Here is a 22024-nt window from a genome sequence, read left to right as displayed (position 1 = left end):
GCATTCTCTGATGAAAACCTAATGAGTTTTGAAACTGTTCGGTCAGAGTGCTTGTTGCGGTCTCTAAACGAACTGAAATATAAGACGGTTTTGGCTTCGTGTTGCAGCGATATGAAAATGGATATTCATTTTTAATTATAATGTACTTCTTCATCATGACTATTTATGTATTAGTCTTTAAAGTGCGTATTTATTGTGTTAATTACTATCAACGTATAACAATAATAAAGATATGCCTATGCATTTGTATCGCTTAAAGTATGAGTAATTTTTTTAAACTTTTATTTAGCAATATATTACTTATAAACATTCTAACAATAAGCAACTTTGGGACTCGAAGAAAAAAGTTGACTTTAGGTCAGTCCAATGACTGGACCTCTAGTATGGAAAAAATATGACATATAGGGCTTTTCGTTCACATATAGTCATTTGTTTCGAGCTCCCGTCATGTGTCACATAATATTAATATATCTACGTCGTACGTTATTGGTATGTAACAATGATACAAACCAAAGACTTATGACGTAGATATATTAATATTATGTGATACATGGCAGAAGCTCGAAACAAATGACAATCGATCAAAAGCCCTATAGAGCGTAACACTAGACACTAGATTATAATCTCATTATGGATAGGTGTGATTTTGCACACAGGGTTGCACTGTATCACATAGGTCCAGACCATTTTGAGTATTGTATGTATACCAACAGTTTGTTACAGTAATTCTTCTTGACAACTATTTGAGGTTATGTTGATTTGTTTTTGATGATTAGTTTCTGTTAATGAAGTAATTAGTTATGTGTTATTGATTAAACTAAATTAATTTTTAGCCTTCTAAGATTGCTAAAACGTGATAAAAAATACGTGAATTATGGTGGGACAAATCGACGTAAAAACTACGTTCTTCATATCACGTATTTAAAACGTGATAAAAGTGACGTGAATTATGGTGGGACATATTCACGTGATTTTCGACGTCGAAAAAACGGGATAAACGGACGTCCTTTGGTGATAATTATGACGTTATTTCAACGTTTTGTAAACGTTATTTGGTTGCCTGGGATATGTGGTATAAAAATCTGAACAGCCATAATTGTAAATTATTCTCTTTTCAAAATATTTTGTACAATTATAAATATTTTTAAAAGAATTTTTAAATAAAGTATTTTGTAAATGCATTAATTGTTTTCGAATCCTGTTTAATGTTTACTTTAATTAATTACAGGGGTGAAAAAAAAAAGATAAAATTTAGTGTGATTTTTAATTTAAAATATCTCATTCAAATCAAACTTTTTGTTTATTTTAAGGGACCTTCAGCCCTATTAGGGAAGTGCAATTAGAACGTAAATATGCATTGTTTCGGAAAAATTCAAACAGGCTTATATTTTTCTAAAACTTTTTTGTTAGTTTATATACATGTTAAAGTAAAAAGTTCTACTCGCAGATTTGGCCGCTAATTGTTTATTAATTGTTTAAACAATAACAATTGTTTTGTATAAATAATTTTTAAAATATCGTTAAATTCATCATTTTACTTTGATCAAATATGTTTCTATTTTGTTTTTGATTATGCTGAATCTGAATATGGCATTGCAATTTGAAAATTCTTATACAGAAGCTCTTATACAGTATGTCTGCGTAGCTAGGAACCACATGGAAAACTTTTTTATTATCAATTTTACGAAAAAAAAGTTATTCTTCAGAAAATGCTCTGGATAGTCAAAAATCTAAAAAATCAACCGTCAGATATCAAATTTTATCAATTTTATACGAGTTTTGTCAAAAATATGAATTTCGTTAAAGAGTAAAGTACCTTTATATTCCAGAATATCAAAAAATGCTATTATGAAAAGTTGTTGGAATTTAAAAATATGTTTAGATATACAATTACATCATTCTAATCGACAAAAAATTTTCAATTTTTTCTCAAATTACGGATACTCATCATCATTTTATTACAATTATAATACCTATTTTATTATCACTTTTACGAAAAAAAGTTATTCTTCATAAAATGCTCTCCCTGGTCTAAAATCTAAGATACAACCATCAGATATCAAACTTTTTTAATTTTATACGAGGTATGTAAAAATATGAGTTTTTCTTAAGAGTTAAGTGCCTTTATTATTCACAATATTTTAATTAGAAGGATGTAATTGAACACTAAAACAAATTTTTTAATTCCAAACAACTTTTCTTTATAACAATTTTTGATATTGTGAAATGTAACAGTACTTTACTCCTAAGTGAAATTCATAATTTTTGACATACCTCGTATAAAATTAACTAAATTTGATATTTCATAATTGCATCTTATATAATATACGATGCAGAGTATTTTATAAAGAATAACTTTTTTTCGTAAACCTGATAATAAAAAAGTTATCAATAGGTTCCAAGTTACGCAGACATACTGTATATTAGCTAAAAGAATTTTTTTTGCTGAACATTTATTATTGTTGAAGCTTAATATTAAATGTATTTTAGGTAAGTTTTACAGAAAAAAGTTTTGATCACTTTATATAAACATTTTTTTAGCTAGTAATTTTCGATTTTTGTATTACTTACATTTTTGTTATCTTTCTTAAATTTCATAAAAAGAAATAGTTTATTTCATTTCTAAAGTAAAATAATTCAGTGAATTTTAAAAATTACATCCTAACCTTTAAAAAAGCACTTATAAAACTGTAATCGATCTGTTTAAACTTGAGTAACACCGTCTTAAATTTTTGGTAATTCTATAAAACTACGAAGATTTCAAAAATTACATTTTTTGAGACGTCATATCATTTGAATGAAATTTTTGAGATTTTTTTGAATGATACATCATTTAGTACAGGGATGGCCAACCCGCGGCACGCGTGCCACTCTGTGGCACGATTGAGTCCTATCAGTGGCACGCGTAGCGTTTTAGATTAAAAAACTTTTAAAAAAAATTAAAACTTGAAAAACAAAAAATAATAAGAAGAAACTTGGTAGGTTTACGGAAGTTACGATAGATGCGGCATCATTGCATCCTCTGGCGAGCGATATTGCTGCGATTGGTGCACGTGATCCTAGCTGTCGTAATGTGCAATAGGACTGCGTTCCCTTGCTTAGTTTATTTTAAACTGCCCCGTTGTATGTGCACATTTTGTCATCGCGCATTGTTTCTTTAAAATTTTAAAAGTAGGTCGATATGTCCACGAGTAAGCCTTCGACTTCAAAACGAAAATACGAAGATGATATTGCAATTCGCGATTTTCAACCTGCTTGGGAAGAACAATTTTTATTTACTAATCGTAATACTTCAAAGCCTGTTTGTTTGATATGTGGATTGTCTGTAGCAGTTCCGAAAAAATTTAACCTGGAACGACATTATAAACAACTGCATAAGGACTTCAGCAACAAATATCCTATTGGTTCACATTTGCGAGCCGACTTTATTGAAAAAAAAAAGAAAACCCTAGCCAGCCAACAGTCACTGTTTCAGAAGAGAAGTGATGAAATGGAAACTATGGTTAAAACATCATATGAACTTTCTCTGCTGTTAGCCCGGAAGAAAAAAGCCTACTCTGATGGAGAGGAGATAATTAAAAATAGTCTGGCAATATTTGCTAAAAATGTGGGAAATGTAAAGATCAAAAATATGGTCGATAATATTGCATTATCCCGAAATACAGTCATGCGCCGTATAGATGATATGGGCCAGGATGTTGTTTCCCAAATTATAAGTGGATTACAATCCTGCAAATTCTTTTCTTTAGCGTTGGATGAAAGTTGTGACAACACAGAAAATGCGCAGTTAAGCATTTTTGTCCGTTATACCAATGATAATTTTGAAAATGCCGAAGAGCTTCTGGATTTGCGCCAACTAGTCACAACAACAGGAGAGGACATTTTTCAACAGCTTAAAAACGTAATCGAAGTCAACAAAGTTGAATGGTCAAAATTAGATAGTGTTTGTACAGATGGAGCTCCTTGCATGGTTGGTAGACTAAAGGGGTTTGTTACATTACTGGAAAACTATTTGGGAAGAAAAGTTTTTAAGTACCATTGTATTATTCACCAGGAAGCTCTTTGTGCCAAGGACCTAAACATGTCATCTGTTGTTGACCCTGTAACACGCTGCATTAACAAAATACGAGCTCGGGCATTGAATCGACGACAATTTCGAGAACTGTTCGCGGAAGAAACGGAGCAAGATGGAGAGTTACTTCTCCATTGCAGTGTGCGCTGGCTCTCCAAAGGAAATGCACTCGAAAGGTTTTGGAACTTGAAGGAGTGCGTCTTAAAATATTTGCAAGAAAACAATGAACTACCCAGTGAGTGCTCGTTACTTAATGATAAAGATTGGCTTTGGGATTTAGCTTTTCTCACTGATATTATGAGACATTTAAATCAATTAAATTTAAGATTACAGGGAAAAATTGTATTTTTCCTACTCTAGTTGGTCATATATCTTCTTTTGTGAATAAACTTATGCTTTTTTGTAACGATTTTCGAGAATAGAGATTGACACATTTCACATTAATGCAGAAATTAGCCAACAAGGTCAGTAGAACTCCAAATTATGACAGATTTAAAAACCTTATATCTATTTTGCTAGGTTCATTCAATACCCGGTTTGAAGATTTTCAAAAAGACAAAATGAATGTTGACCTTTTCATAAATCCTTTTTCTATTTCTCTGCAAGATATCAATTGTTACTCAGCTGAAATACAGATCGAAATTATTGATTTACAGAACCACACTATACTAAAAACCAAATATAGGGAAATTATTTCAACTGTTACTGATCCCAATTATATTGAATTTTGGAAATTTGTACCAGCAAACAATTTTCCTAATTTACACGAGTTAGCTCTGAGATATTGTTGTAGATTTGGTTCAACGTACGTTTGTGAGCAAATGTTCTCTATTATGAACATAATAAAATCAAAATATCGGTCACGATTAACTGACATGCATTTAAAAAATCTAATTCTGTTGGCTAGTTCCGAAATTAATCCCAATATAGATGAATTAATTAAAAAAATACAAGTTCAAATACCACATTAAATAAGTAACTGTTTAATAATTTGAATTTTAGATAATAAGAAAATATTTAAGTTTTTTTGTTTAACGTTTTTATTTTATTTTTATTAACAATAAAGTAAGTTTGTTGTTATGTTTTACTTATTACGTTATTTTTTAAACCTCCACTATCTTGACTAAACGGAAAAATGTGGAATTTACATAAGAAATACATATTGTACCGTATATTATTAATATATTGTATCCATATTAGTATGTCGAAAAATTTTAGTGGCACGCCAAATTTTTTTTGTTCTCATATTGGCACTCGACTTAAAAAGGTTGGCCACCCCTGATTTAGTAAGATGCTTGAAAGGTAAGTTGTGCAAAATTGAGGATTTTATAAGAAAAATTGTATTAGTTACACATTTTTAAATCATTTTTAAACAAAATTCATGTAAGGCTCACTTTCCGCCAACACCGTACTTATGCTCATACATTTTATTTCTTTTTATTATAACCATAAGATAGCTTAATTATTCTTCTTTCATGTTCAATTTGTAAAATTTCATTTAATCTATTAGTTAAAGAATTACTTTAAAATAACTCAACCGTGCACTTCGCCGTACGCTAGTTTACAGTGCGCCAATGTTTGTGAGAAGGGTAACTTTAGCGTTATAAATAAAAAATTATAGAAGATACAAATTTAATTTTAGAAAATTCTTTGTATACGGTTCTTTTGTAAAACTTTCTGAATATTTCAATGGTCAATTCAGTTTTTTTCTAAAATTTATATTTTAGGAGTTATTTAAAAAAACATCTAATTTCGTAGTTCATTTGTTTAATAAAAAATGAAGCACCCACTTCTCGAGTAGAACTTTTTGATATGTTGTTTATTTCTTAATTAATTTCTTAATTAATGAACATTTCTTAATTAAATTACAAAAAGTTCTATCTTGTTTGATTTTTTCCGAAGTGATAATCTTTATGCACTCCCCTATACAGTACGTAAATCGTTCAGCTGGACATAGGGAACATACACTGTATATATTTAGATACATAAATACATACATTGTATTATATTGAGACTATTGTGGCAACTGAGCTCTCTCGATGACAATATGGTTGTTAACATTAAGGGACATTAACCTCAAAATTGACAACTCATTTCGACTGACTCAAATAAACGTCAAAATATTACAATGTAGTAGCTAAGTATTTTTGGCCTAAGGGAATGGGAAAACCGTTTAGTTTTGAAATAAAAAATATTTTAGAAATTAAAGTAAAATTATTAACTCATTAATCATAAACTTTGTTTTTGATTTATTTATGGACAATGGACAGCCTTGCTTCAAAAGTCACTAATTCTATTCGTTCTAACAGCTCTATTGCACAAAAAACTCGTACTCGAACAGAAGCTTCAACTAACACAGGTTAGCGCAGTTGCTACAATTCTCTCAATGTATATTCCCTATGTCCAGCTGAACGATTTACGTACTGTACACAGGGTGTGTACTGTATACAGGGTGTCCTGAAAAGATTGGTCATAAATTATACCAGACATTCTGGAGTCAAAAATAGTTCGATTGAACCTAACTTACCTTAGTACAAATGTGCTCATAAAAAAAGATACAGCCCTTTGAAGTTACAAACAGTGGCGGCTTTTGGGGGTAGGCAGGATAGGCCGGGCCTACCCAATAATTTTAACTGCTTTAAAATTGAAAAAAATATATTCAAAAATTATGTTAATGCATGTAAATAACTTTTAAATGTACTAAATCACTCAATACATTAGCTTCCGTTAAAACAATTATTTATCACAGAAAGCATTGAATCGTATCCAGGCATTTTAAATATCATTAATAGGCCCGTTCGGAGCCGGCCGACCCCGCTCACATAAGATCTCCGTACAAAAAGCGTTTGAAGTTAAGTCGCTTGCCGGACAACGATTTATATTGTCGTGTTATGCTTGCTGTTTAGGCACCAGACGATCGGGCCTTCGCCGACCATCGTTGCCACTTAAAACGTAATTATCGAATTGTAATATAAATTTTCTTCTAAATTATGATAAAAAATATGTAACTGTAACATATATCTATAATTGTAACATATTTTTAAACAAACGGAATTTATTTCTGGAATTGGGCGATAATAAAAGATTCACACAGAATACGGCGCTAAATTTCCACAAAAAGCTTTGGACTCATTGAGGGATACATATGAACTACTTTTTAATAAATCCTTATTAAAAACTGAACTGGAAATGATTTTTTCTGCTATTCATCGTGAAAATTTCCACGATAAGAGTTTGTTAGAACTAATTAAAAGTATGTTTAACAACGAAACCAATGAAATTCTTCCTGAAATCTACAAGTTATTTTGTTTGCTTGCTACAATACCTGCAACAAGCGCTTCAGTTGAAAGAACCTTCTCCACTTTAAAGCGAATAAAGTCATCTCTTCTCGGTGTCTCTTCGAAATACAATGACGCAAAGTCGGCTTTCATCACTGTCTACTGATTATAGAAAGAAAGAGACAACAGGGGTAAACAAGAGCAATATAAGCAACAGAGAGAAAAAGAAAAGAACAGAAAAAGAGCGGCTGTGCGCGCAAGAGAACGGTCTGGAAAGACGTGCCACGCGCGTAAGCCGAGAGTGGGTTTAGTTGGTAGGCATTGTAACACGGATTCATCCGGGGGCAAGGCCTCCAGTGGGGGAACGGGGAACTGCGTTCGGATGTACTCCGTTTACTCTGAATCCAACATACGCCAGGTACGATTCATCTTGTACAGTCTTTAGAAGATTCCCACTCTCACACAAAAAAAAAATATGTATTACACACACTGGCGCAGCTATTTTTTTGGGGGTCATGGATCTTGAGGGTGATTACTTTTCTCTGATGCAAGGTCACTTTTAGTCTTACCACCAATAGGATAAGTGGGTTTTCAAATATTTGGGGGGAGGTCATGACCCCCTGACACCTCCCTCTGGATCCGCCACTGATTACACATAGCTATATGTAATATTTGCTGGCTTGGCCTACCCAAAATTTTACCCCACCAGCCGCCACTGGTTACAAAATGAAAATCGATTTTTTTCAATATGTCGAAAACTATCAGAGATTTTTTAATAAACAGGGACATGTGTCATTCTCATGGGAAGAGCATCTTAAAAAAAAATTAAAGAGAAATTTGTGCACCCCATAAAAATTTTATGGAGGATTTGTTCCATTAAACCACCCCAAACTTTTGTGTACGTTCCAATTAATTTATTATTGTGGTACCATTAGTTAAACACAACGTTTTTAATAGTTATTTTCCTAACAAGTGCAGAAAGTCATACTTTTCCGCACGCGATTGCAGTTTGCCGAACGAAGCGAAGCGGAGTTCGGCAAGCAGTCGAGTGCGGAAAAGAGACTTTCTGCAAGAGTTAGGAACAATATTTTTTCTACGAGCATTTGAAAATGACCAAATTAATTGAATTAATATAAAAATATATATATAAAAAAAAAATATATATATAACTCCGCCTGGAATGATTGTTGGGTGGATCGAGTAGCTTGACGGTCATTCTTGCCGGTCCCAAGCCCGGAAAAAGGAGAAGGGTTAGGTCGTAGGGCCAGCAACCCTACACCTGTAAAAAAATAAACAAAAGCTAAAACACCCAGAAATTGGCCTCGGAAACGGGACAGTTTTAATCAAAGACGAACACGGCAACGAAAATGGACATTGAATATTGGTTTTTGGAATATACAAGGAATTAGAAATAAACAAAGAGAAATTCTTATGGAACTAGAAAAAGGAAACTTGGACCTGATTATCCTCTCGAAAACAAAGAAGAAGGGAAACGCCTGTGAAGATCTTAAGAATTATATACACTGCTACACGGGAGTATTAAAAAGTGAAAGAGCGAAAGCAGGGATATCAGTAATGATTAACAAACGATGGAAAAACCAAATACAATCATGGGATGCTATAAACGAAAGAATAATAAAACTGACCCTCTCAATTACAGGAAGAACGATTACAATCCTAGGGGTATACGCTCCCAATGACGATGCCCAGATTGCAGTAAAAGACAATTTTGAAGAAATATTAAAAGATCAAATAGAACAGGTTCCGAATACGCACGAATTGATTATAGCAGGAGATTTAAATGCCAGAGTAGGCAAACAAGACCACAGTAATGTAGTGGGAAAATATGGAGAAGAAAGAATTAACGACAATGGGATAAGGTTGATCAATCTATGCGAGGAGTATGAACTTAAAATATACAACACATTCTTTGAACATAAGGACATCCATAAATTTACTTGGTACCAACATACACGTGGACTTAAGTCAATCATTGACTATCTAATCTCGAGACAAAATGCAAAATTTAGCATCCAGGATGTTAGAGCTTTCAGAGGGGCTGATTGCGGATCAGACCACTGCTTAGTAATCGGTAAAATTTATGTTCCATTTATACCAAAACAAAATAACTCCGAAGAAAAAGAACACAAAAGGAATTCATATGATCCAGAAATAGAAAAATATAATATTAATAGCTTACAACATGAAAGTACACAATATCTGTACCGTAACAGACTTGAACAGAAACTAAGTCAAGAACAAAGTACAACCGAAGAAGAATATAATCACATAGCATGCATAAAACAAGCAGCACAAGAAGCACTAGGAAACTTAGAAAACGGAAAGAAACCAGAATGGTGGGATAAAGATATCGAAGAGAAAATAGAGAAGAAAAAACAACTTCACCTACAACGTCTACAAAATCAGGAAAACGTTGAGATTCAACAACAATACAGGGACCTAAATAGAGAAGTAAAAAGAGAAGTGATTAAAAGAAAAAACGCAACCTGGATCAAAAAATGTGAATACATAGATCAACAATTAGGAGGAACTAGGAGTTCAGAAGCATGGAAGATGATAAAGAACATCACATAAAGGTGGACACACAATTAAGAGTATATCTGATGCCGAATGGGAACAACATTTTAAGGAATTATTGGTAGAAAAACGACCACAATATATAACAAGAATACAAGAAAAAGAGAATGATATACAGAGTGAACACGAAATACAACTAGATAAAACCAAAGTGGAAGAAGCTATTAAAAATATGAAATCCCGGAAAGCACCCGGAGCTGGAGGAATTAATCCTGAATTAATAAAATATGGACCACCCAAACTATGGGATATGCTTAAAAATCTTTTCGAAAGATGCCTGAATGGAGAAAAAGTACCAGATGAATGGCTAACATCACATATTACTCCCATACATAAGAAGGGACCTAAAAATAACCCCAAAAACTATAGGGGAATTGCAGTCATCAGCACCATTGGAAGATTATACTCCAGGCTATTAAGAAATGAAATAGAACAAGAAATTCAAGGAAAGCAAACTGAAGAACAAGTTGGTTTTCGTGCGGGACGTTCAACGGTAGACAATCTCTTCACTTTAAAAATAGCACTAGAAAAAAGAATACAAAGAAATCAGGAAACCCACATCGCTCTTATCGACCTAGAAAAAGCCTATGATAGTGTCCCCATTATATAACTATGGAATTCAATGAAAGACATCGGTATCGATGGAAAACTCATACAAGCAACTAGAATGTTGTATGAGACCACTAACACCAGAATCAAAAACGGCAAGAATTTCACTGAGACATTTAATACTTCAAAAGGCCTCCGACAAGGATGTTGTCTATCTCCCACTCTCTTTAAAATATACCTTGACCAATCCTTACAGAGGTGGACAAAAGCAGTAAAACCGATGGGACTGAAAGTGGGAGATGACTCCCTATTTACATTATACTTTGCGGACGACCAAGTTGTAATAGCCCAAGATCAAGATGATATAAGCTATATGATACGGAAGCTAAATGAGCATTACCAACAGGCAGGATTAGTAATAAATATGGATAAGTCAGAATACTTCATAGTGGGAAACGAAGACATTGAAAACCTACCATTGGAACAAGGACATATTGTTGGTGTGAAACAATGCAAATATTTGGGAGCTATATTTAACAAACAAGGAAATAGTGAAGATGAAATACAACACAGGATCAATAAAGGTAGAAGCATCACTAGATCCTTCAATTCAATTTTATGGGACAAAGATATCAGGAAGGAAACAAAGAAAAGAATATATGAAAGTATAATGAAGAGCGCTACAATCTACGGTGCAGAAGTTTGGGACATAAGTGCAAGAAATAAAAAGAAGCTACTTAGTACAGAAATGGACTTCTTGAGGAGAAGTTGTCAGGTTTCCAGATTAGAACATGTAAGAAATGAAACAATTAGAGAACGTATGAAGGTGGAAAAAACTATAATGGACGATATTGAAAAGAGACAGCTGACATGGTTCGGGCACGTTAAAAGAATGAATGAGACTCGCTGGCCGAGAAAAATATTAGAGTGGGTCCCACCGGAGAAACGAAGAAGGGGACGACCACGGAGAAGCTGGAGGGACAATGGATTCGAGGCAATTAGATGAAGATACGTGTTACGATAGAAAAAATTGGAAGCTGGGTATGGAGAGGCGGCGACAGCCGTAGAAATCCATTATATATATATATATATATATATATATATATATATATATATATATATATATATATAAAAATATATACACAAATTAAATCTTTGACAAGGTTGTCAAAACCAAACTTTCTATATAATTGGTTAGCATGACGACGATCTAATAACACCGAATTAAATTCAATGCGGTGCCTAAATACCTGTTATGTACAGGTTTTAATATTTTAAAGGAATAGCAACGATGTCAAACAAAGCAATTATTGTCAAGAAGCACGTCACACAATGAACTGTCAATACGGATGGAATGGCCCTGTCCCATTCAAATAGTGAAGCGAGATTGCCACCAACATACAAGAGAGAGGTTCTAGAAAGAGACAGACAAGGTGCTGGAGAATTTGACAGGCCGTGTAATTTGAGTTGCCTATATAAATGGACCCGATTGAATCAGTATTGACAGTTCGTTGAATGGACCTCATATTTTAACTTTCAGGGCTGATTGGCAGTACATATTTCAAAATTTAAATACTTTTTTGTATTTACAGAGTAAATAGAGTACATAGTACTATACTTGGTGTTTAAATCAGTTTAAATACTTTTCAGAATTGTTATTTGTATTTATCAAAACAAATACCTACTTTCCTAAAGCATTTGGAAGTTAAATAATTTTAAAACTATTTAAATACTAAATTGGTGACTGTTTTATATAAAGTGAAGAAGTCGTATGTTTTTATGTTACTTTTATATTTAGAATTTTACATTTCCCCGATTTAAGTTAATATAGGCAACTCAAATTACACGGCCTGTCAAAGTTTCCAGCACCTTGTCTGTCTCTCTCTAGGACCTCTCTCTTGTATCGTGGCTGCATTAATTGTCTTCGTGCCTATTCCATCCGTTGACAGTTCATTGACGTCACACCGTCACACACTTTGAAATGTATCTTTACTTACGAATTAAAAAATAATTCAGTGATTTAGATGGCATCAAGTGACGAAGAACTACCTCCATCTATCCTCGACGTTGTCAATTATCTTAATTTGTTACCGGAAAAATCAGCAAACAGGTACAAGAAAGAATACAATATTTTTATGAGTTGGTGTAAAGAAAAAAGTGTAAATAGCTTAAAAGAAGAAGTGTTTTTGGCTTATTTTATTAGTCTATCCAAAATCTGCAAACCAAATACTTTGTGGTCCCGCTATTCCATGCTCAAGTCAGTATTAAAAATTGAAAAAAATGTCAATATAGGCGATTATTTTAAGTTAACAGCATATTTGAAGAAAAAAGCGTAGGATTCAGTTGTACGTTCAATATAAACATTGTAAATAATAAATAGATATAATTAAAATTACATATTTTGTATTTGATAATAATAAAATTGTTAAAAAGTTGACTTAATTCTTTGATGTTGTCAAAACCAAACTTTCAATATAATTAGTTAGCATGACGACGATCTTGGTTTCCATGACGGTGGATACGCGTGCGGAAAAGTAAAAACCGCGTGCGGAAAAGTAAAACTTTCTAAACTAAAATGCGTGCGCGAAAGTAGACATTTTTGCACGCTCGTAAAAAAAACTTTTTTGCATCTGAATATTTTTTATAAACGAGTTTTTATCGAGATGCGGCTTCTTTTTTAATATATTTACATACAAATTTTATGGGGGTTTTGTTCCTTTAAACCCCCCAAATGTTTGTGTACGTTCCAATTAAACTATTATTGTGGAACCATTAGTTAAACACAGTGTGTTTTTAAAACTTGTTTGCCTCTTATTCTTTTTTTGATAAGTCACCTGTTATCGAGATGTGGTTTCTTTTTTAAAATATACCTAAAAATGTACATTATAGCTAAATTTTCAGATTATAACAGGTCTCTATAATCGTACTTAACCATATACAAATATGTGGTGGATTCGACAAATATTCAAAATATCTCGATAAACACTGGCTTATCGAAAAAGTCATAACAGACAAAAACACTGTGTTTAACTAATGGTGCCACAAAAATAATTTAATTGGAACGTACACAAAAGTTTGGGGGGGGGTTTAAGGGAACAAAACCCCCATAAAATTTTAATGGGGCGGACAAATTTCTCTTTAATTTTGGAATAATCTCTTGCTGTCATAAGAATGTCACATATCCATTTTCAATAAAAAATCTCTAACGAGTTTTCGATATATGAAAAAAAATCGATTTTCATTTTGTAACTTCAAAGGGCTGTAACTTTTTTATGTGCACGATATGCACGATTGTCTACAGGTAAGTGAGGTTCAATCAACCTATTTTTGACACCAGAATCTGTGGTATAGTTTATGACCAATCTTTTCGGGACACCCTGTATAATAATGTAATCTTTCATTTTGCGTTTAAATGTTTCAAAAATATTTATTAGGTTTCTCAGGATTCGAAAACAATTAATGAATTTAAAAAGCATCGGTCCGAAATTTTGCGCCTACTAATTTTGCTTTTAAGATAGATATATCCGTATTGCAGCAATTGTTCTGATCATTGTCTAATTTTGATAACTAACATAATTTAAAAAATTATGTTAGAAACTTACCAATAGAGTTAAAGATTTTTCTACTCCTTATAAGACTAACATAACCTCTATCGATTATAAAATCAGCTAATGGACCCAAAAATAAACTCGTCAACCACATAATGAAATATGGTAAGGCTGCCAGTACACTACCCTGAAATTAAAGAAATGTATATAAACCCCTTTTGACTTTAGACTATAGTTGTATCAGATGACAAAAATTTTCTATTATTTAAAACAACTTAAACCTTTCAAATTCTGCAAATTGACTAAAAGCATTTAGTACGTTCCTTAACGGTAAAATATTGCAAAACCTCTAAATTCTAAAGAACCGCACTGATTTAGATGAAATTTTGCAAATAAGCTCATCTTGCTCTCCTCTTCAAAAGTGATATGACGACAATGTGTGCTTTTTATTTTTAAGGCGTGAAAACTACCCTTTTTTACCAAAAAATAAAAACAGCATATATTTAAGCGTTATTTAAATTTAAATTATGTGTAGGTATGTTAAATAGTATGTTTAATATAGGAATTTGATTGTTTCTCATATTGAAATGTATTTTATAGTTTTAAACCCTTAAAAACTACCCTCTAAATAAGAATTTGTATAAAAAAATAATGTTTAACTGTAAATTAGGTAATGATGCATTTTGTAGTGATTTAAACTTTATTTTAGGTTCGTAATTTAGTGTATTAAATATTTAATATTTTCAACCCTAATAAACTACCCATACAAAGACATACTAGATCATTCGCTCACGGTAAAATATTGCAAAACCTGTGAATTTTAAACAACCGCTTGGGTCAATAAGTCAAAGAAAACGAATTAATATAGTAGCGATGTGTGCTTTTGCCCTGGGGGTGAGTTTCATCCCTTCTCGGGGGTGAAACAATATAGGTCCAAAATAAGTCCGGAAATTGATAAACTGACTAATTTTAAGCAACTTTTGTTCTATAGAGTTTTTTCTTTAAGTCAATACTTTTCGAGTTATTAGCAAGTGAATATGTTCATTTTTCAACAAGTGAACCACGCTGTTAGACGGTTTTTCGCAAATAACTGAAAAATCGGAGCAGAAATATACATTATGAAAAACTGAAAAAATCTGTGTATGTATGAAGTTTGCAAAGCTAGTAAAACCAGAGTTGTAGCTAATGAAAAGTAGGTTTTTATTCGTGAAATTCCAAATCGAACATTTCGACGTGAAATATCCAAAAAATGAAGCACTCTTTAGGGAAAATTTATCAGAAGTTTTTAAGAAAGTTTTATTTTTATTTTTTTATTTTTTTTTTTTTAATTTTTAGCATTAAATGTAAGCAAATTACGCTCAAAATAAAGTTGGTCCCTTTTGAAATTAATCGTTATCGCTTCACAAGTTACTTTACTTATAGACCTGGATCCCACGTAACAAAAAAGTTAATTAATAGCAAGCTGAAAATTTAATAGCTTAACGGTTTTTTAACGATAACTTCTGTAACTTTCAAGATATTTCATTGTTTCAAAGCTTATTTTGTCGGGAATTGTAAGTTCTAAAAGTTCTCAAACTTTCCAAAGTTGGACTTTCTGGAGGTCTTTGATTTTTAAAGCATGCGATTCAAAGAGCTTATAAAACTGTTTCTCACACTTACGTGCAAACTTAAAATATAAATATCTCACTCAGTTTTTATCGTAGAGACATCGAAAAAGCTGAAAAAGTTTCAGTACGAAAAATACTACATTTTAGTATTATATATATTTTTCAAATTTCTTTTAGTTTTCAAGTAATTTTGAAAAAATGGAAAAAATTTATAAAATATCAAAAAATCATTTAATACTAAATTGAATTTTTTTTCAAATCTAAGTTTAAACCGGTTAAATTTTAGAACACGTAGTCAGTTTATAAATAAAACTAAATGTATATGGATAATGTTAATGTTTATTTTTGTGAAAAATTCATCGACTTAAGTAATTATTTTTTTGGGTTTTCAATGACATAATCATTTTGTTTGTTTAATAACACGGCCATTTTTTATCCAAATCACTTTTATCGTAGCACATTTTAAAGGTATCAGTAAAATCTTTAAAAGATGTCTCCATAATTTTTTTCCAAAAATCTCTATTGCTTGCGCTATTTAATGATAAAATGTTGGATTCAAGATTAATTCGAAAAAACCCCGATTTTAAGTAGGCTGTAACTTAGCAGTGGCGGCTGGTCCTATGAGGCAGGTGAGGCAGTGCCTCACCAGTATATTAATCGACTATTTACGTTATTTCGATATTTCATCATCAATTCTTTAAATACAATTGAACTTTTTGAAATTTGCTAAATAACTTTATTTTCGTTATTTCATCATCAATTCTTTAAATACAATAATTTAATTTTTTGAAATTTGCTAAATAACTTTATTTTTATTATAAAACTTAATAACTTAATTTTTATGACGAAAAATAAAAATTGGTACGGCCCTGACTCCGTATCTTTGTATTTAAGCGTTCTTCATAAAGACACCGGTACCTACTCTACGTGGGAGTAGATGTGCGTCTCTCTCTTTCTCACTTTCTCAAATATAGCAGAGGCACCGTCGATAAGTGCCTCTGAGGGTGCCTTTTCTAGCATATTACGAAGCCGACAGAAATCGGCTAACAGTAATAAAATCTGAAATGAGAATAATTTTTGGAACCGGGATTAAACATCTTTTCAGAGGCAGTGCCTCTTTAGCGTGGTTTTGCAGTTTTAGGTAGTTTGTTAGAGCAGTTTGTTCTAGTTACGTGTACTTGGCCTTTATACACTCTGGTTACTTACGATTAGTACAAAGTATAATATATATTATAGTCATTATTAGTTAGTAGTTATATTTTATATTACTGGTGCGGATTAACGTTATTCGGTTTGCAGGATTTTCGATTTTTAGTGAAAAATGAATCTAGCACCGAGCACTTCGTCACAACTTAATCTCTCTCCTGTCGTTTCCCCATTACTGAGGATCGTGATTTCTTCCAATATTCCTAACAATGTTTCTCCACTGGTTTCTATATTCAGCTGCTCTAAGAGCTTCGCAGAATGAGTTTCCAGCTGAATGCTTTATTTTACAACTCAATCAGGTAAATGTAAATATTCATAATACTTGTGACCCCGTAAACTTTTTAGGTAATCAGCAGAATTTTTCAAGTCATTCATATGAAGATAAATTATTTATAGTAAAAATGATAAAACGACCCATTCCAGATTTAAGTAAACGTCTTTTTCTATCGGTGGCGTCGGAAAACCAAATAGGGGATTTCAAAATTCATGGTACGAAAAGTTTGACTGGCTTACTGGCAGTATAACATCAAATTAATTGTTTTGTTGGGCATGTATTTTGTTTGCACCAACTAATACTAGCGAGAAAGTTTGGTCAAATAGTGGTTATACTGATTTAAAAAATTTGTCTCGGAGTCTATTGTTACACAATAAAAGTTCTCAACATATTACATCAAATTGCAAGCTTACTCTTATGAGAAATCAAAAGCAAAATATCGCCACAGCAGTAGACAATGCGCGTAAAAGGGACATTGAAAATTTTAATGCTAAGGTTAAAGAAAATCGACAAATTTTAAAAAGTCTTATAGATATTACATTACATCTTTGTTTTCAAGAATTACCTTTCAGGGGGCATGATGAATCTAATGAATCTTTAAATCGTGGGAATTTCAAAGAGTTAGTTGTTCTTGTTAGTAAATTTGACAGTAATATAAAAACATTTTTAGAAAATGATAATGACTGTAGATCGGTTTTTTCTGGGACATCTAAAACAATACAAAATTAGTTGATCGATTCAATTGCTTTTATAATAAATAAAAAAATTGAGGAAGAAATTTCAAAATCCATGTTCTTTTCCTGGCAGGTAGATGAGACAACTGATATAAGCTGCCATCCAAACTATCTGTAATTTTTCGTTACATAATAAACGATAAACCAGTCGAACGATTCATGGGATTTTTCGATGTAAGTTCCGGGCGTTCTGCACAAGATTTGTTTGAGTTTTTATGTACCAAATTCGGAAAGTTTAACTTGCATGATAAATTAGTCGGTCAGACATACGATGGAGCTTCTGTTATGTCGGGAGAAGTGAATGGTCTACAGTCTACAGGGAAAAATTAAATCTATAGCGCCACAAGCAATGTTCATTCATTGCTATGCACATGTATTTAATTTAGTTTTAAGCAACGCGTGCAGTTCAATTCAACAGGTTAAAGTTTTTTTCTCAACATTATCCGGATTTTCTTCATATTTTTCTAAATCTACAAAGCGTACCCAAGTGTTAAAACAAATTGGAGGAAATCGTATACCTTCTAATGTAGCAACTCGCTGGAATTTTACTTCACGCGCAGTTCTAACAGTTAATAATAATAAGGATAAATTGCTTGAGACCTTTCATTTTATTATTAATATTCGTGATTTTGATGAAAAATAAATAAGAGAAGCAGTAGGTTTAAAAGCTTTTTTAGAAGATCCTCAGAACATATTTTTTCTAGAAATATTTTCATTAATTTTTCATCAAACTGATACTGTTTTTTCTATTCTACAAAATAGGTATACAGATATTGTTAAGACCAGAAATTTGCTGCAAAATACCCTAAGTAAAATACGTGAATTTAGAAGTAACGCTATTTATTTTGATAGAATTTATGAAAAACTGGATACAGCTGCGTTACACTCGAAACGTCGTAAGGGAGTAGAAATGGCTGATAAAACTCAACAGTTAAGACAATTTTTTTTGAAATTCTTGACATTATAATAATAATAACTCAAATACAGGTTAGGTTTTGCGAGTTGAAAAACTACATTTCTTTGATTTGTTAAATATTTCAAAATTTCCTATTTTTGCAAAAGAATTTCCACACGATCTATTAGAAAACTTGACAACGCAGTATAAGAATATTTTTTATCTAAATCAACTAAAACCGGAATTATCCGCTCTATACGGGAATGATATAATAGAAAATTGCGCAACCCCTTGTGAAATGTTGACTTTTTTTCATGATAATGATTTAAAACTTTGTATGCCAGAAGTTTTTAAATTATTATGCATTTGTGTTGTGTTGTCAGTGAGAAGTGCTTTTGCAGAAGTTTCTCCGCGCTAAAAAGGATTAAAAATTATATCAGAAATACAACTGGACAGACACGATTGAGCAATATGGCAAAAATCTCAATTGAAAAATCATTTATAAAATCACAGGATGAGGTCGCTTTTATAGACGAGGTAATAGATCATTTTGCAGAACAGAAGTCTCGCAGAATTCCTTTAATTTATAAAAAACTTTAAATTTTAGAAATCAGTTTTATTAGGATTTATAAATAATTTATTTAACTTTTTGCCTAAAATAACTTCTTTGATACTCTAGTTTTATATCATTGTTTTCTATTACAGCTTTGTATTGTAGTTTTATAATATAGTTTTAGTTAGAGTTCTTGATATTAGTTTAGATGTTTAGAATATATTATGTTATCATGCTGTGACTGGCTGTATGCCATTTGCCAATGTTAATTAAATAAATAAATTAATAAAAAATTTAGAAATCATGATTTTTTTATAATAATTCATTTACTTTTAAGCACGCTGTTTATAAAAAAACCAAAAAACAAAATTTAACCCTTAGTTTATTTAACATAAAAATCAATCTTATAATATAACAGTAATTTGCTTATTGCTTGTTTCTATTTCCCTACATTCAATACATTTACAATATAAGATTGGTTCTAAAATGAAATTATCACGTGTTTGTAGGTATATTGTTTGCGTGCAATAACTTCATTTTTGCAACTGATTAGTAATAACACAATCAGTTGTCCGTTGTTGTCATGTAGTATATAATGTAAATTTTGCTTAATATGGCTGTACAACGCTGATGAGACAAAGGAAGGACGAAACATCTGATTCATACTGTTTTGATATGTGGTATGGTATCATAGTAGTTATTTTTAGCTAAAAAACAGCTACTATGAATATCAACCTGTTAGAGACATAGAGCTTTTGTTGCTATTCTTTTGCTAATAAAATTATTATTTAATATGGTTTGCAAGCCTTAAAATAAATACGGTGTTGTTCTGTGATGTTATGACGTCACAAAATCGACCTTTCGGCTATTAAAGAGAAGCTAACCATAATAATAATATTCCTCAAGTGTAGTGTGCCTCACCATCTTGTACTATCACGAGCCGCCCCTGAACTTAGGTAGTGTTATTGCTATAATATTTTAAAGAACACCACTCAATTCATTAATTTAAAAGGTTTCTTTTTGATCCTAATGACTTTTTCGTAAAAATGCATAATTTTAGAGTTATTTTTGAAAATCCACTCAAAAACATACATTTTCCATGTAGGAAATCATCAATTTCGATCGTGAATAACTTGATAAATATCAATTTACCGAAAAAGTCGTATATAACATTTTTTACTGAGAATTGAAATGTCTATTGATTTCTGATGATATTTTGAGGTTTAATATTTCCACCCCCGAGAAGGGGTGATACCCACCCCCAGAGCAAAAGCACACATCGGCACAATATCACTTTTTTTCTTTGACATGTAAGCTATACGTATGCCAAATTTCATGTCAATCCAAGCGGTTCTTTAAAATTTACCGCAAAAACCGTCAAAGAATGTACTAATTTAAAAGATGAAAACGAATATCTGGACTATACTACATTCATTCCGAAGATAAGCTCAGACGCCAGTTTAAGACGCCTGATCGGTGTGTGTCGTTAATTTCTAACCAATGACAAACTGCGACAACACGACACACGCACTGATCAAGCATCTGAAACTGGTGTCTAAGCTTATCTTGGTAATGACCGTATTATAGTATAAATAAAGCAAAATTAGCACAAAGTTGTTTATCTACTCTATGTCATATTATATTATCAAACTTATCCAGGTGCAGATTGTGGAAGCGACCACCAACTCCTTGTAGCTGTATTCGGAATACGTTTTAGAAACAAACACAAGCCCACTTCTAGAACTCCCGGGTTTACAGAGATTGAACTTTTAACTTTCAAAGAGAGAATAAACCCAGTGTTAACTGGGACAAGGATTACCCCCATAGATGATATCGAGACTTTCTAGGGAGGTTTTAAAAGAGATATTTTAGATACAGCTAAGCAAAGTCGCCAACCCATAAAAAACAACAGTCGTAAACCATGGATCAGTGACCAAACATGGAAAATTATAGAACAAAGAAGGCAACTTAAAGTTGGCAGTTTTGATTTAAACGACTATCGAAGCTTATCAAGAGAAATCCAAAGAAATTGCCGGAAAGATAAAGACAAATATGTGTCGTAACATTTGCCAGGAAGTAGAAATCCACTTACATCGAAATGAAACAAGAGATCTCTTTCAGAAAGTAAAGTTACTGGCTCGGGAATTAAAACCCAGAAATTACGCTATAGAGGATGAGACAGGTAATATGGTAAGCGATATGGATGCGGTTCTGGAGACTTGGAAGAAATACTGTACAGAACTCTATAAAGCTGAAACCTCTAACATTAATCATATAACAGCACTACAAGTCTCAACAACAACCCTAGAACCAGATATTCTAATGTCTGAAGTCGATGAAGCCATAAAACACCTTAAAAGAAATAAATCACCTGGTTGCGATAACATCACGGCAGAAATTTTACAGAACATGGGTGAACATGGTCTCCAATTAATGTGGAGACTGTGCAATCATGTATGGAGAATCGGCAAATGGCCCAGTGATTGGTGTACTGCACTATTTACTCCCATTCATAAAAAAGGCGTAACCACAAAATGTACTAACTACCGAACCATCTCACTAATTTCACACCCAAGTAAAATTCTGTTGAGAATCATCAAGTGTCGCATGCAGACATACCTGGATAGACAAATACCAGAAGAACAGGCAGGCTTCGTGAAGGGTAAAGGCACAAGGGAGCAAATTCTTAATATGTGACAACTCATTGAGA

General features: G+C 32.2%; 1 protein-coding gene across 1 annotated transcript in view; it reads right to left on the bottom strand.

The window, feature by feature from the left end:
* LOC126882019 (putative inorganic phosphate cotransporter) overlaps window positions 1-22024 on the bottom strand; it is a 94341-nt gene that overhangs the window by 20926 nt on the left and 51391 nt on the right. Inside the window, exon 6 of the mRNA XM_050646795.1 lies at window positions 14100-14232. Coding sequence (XP_050502752.1) covers window positions 14100-14232 — 133 coding nt within the window. The remainder of the gene's footprint in view (window positions 1-14099; window positions 14233-22024) is intronic.

Source organism: Diabrotica virgifera, chromosome 3 (genome assembly GCF_917563875.1).
Source record: "Diabrotica virgifera virgifera chromosome 3, PGI_DIABVI_V3a".
In the NCBI taxonomy this organism is placed as follows: domain Eukaryota; kingdom Metazoa; phylum Arthropoda; class Insecta; order Coleoptera; family Chrysomelidae; genus Diabrotica; species Diabrotica virgifera.
This window is presented reverse-complemented; position numbering and strand designations above follow the sequence as displayed.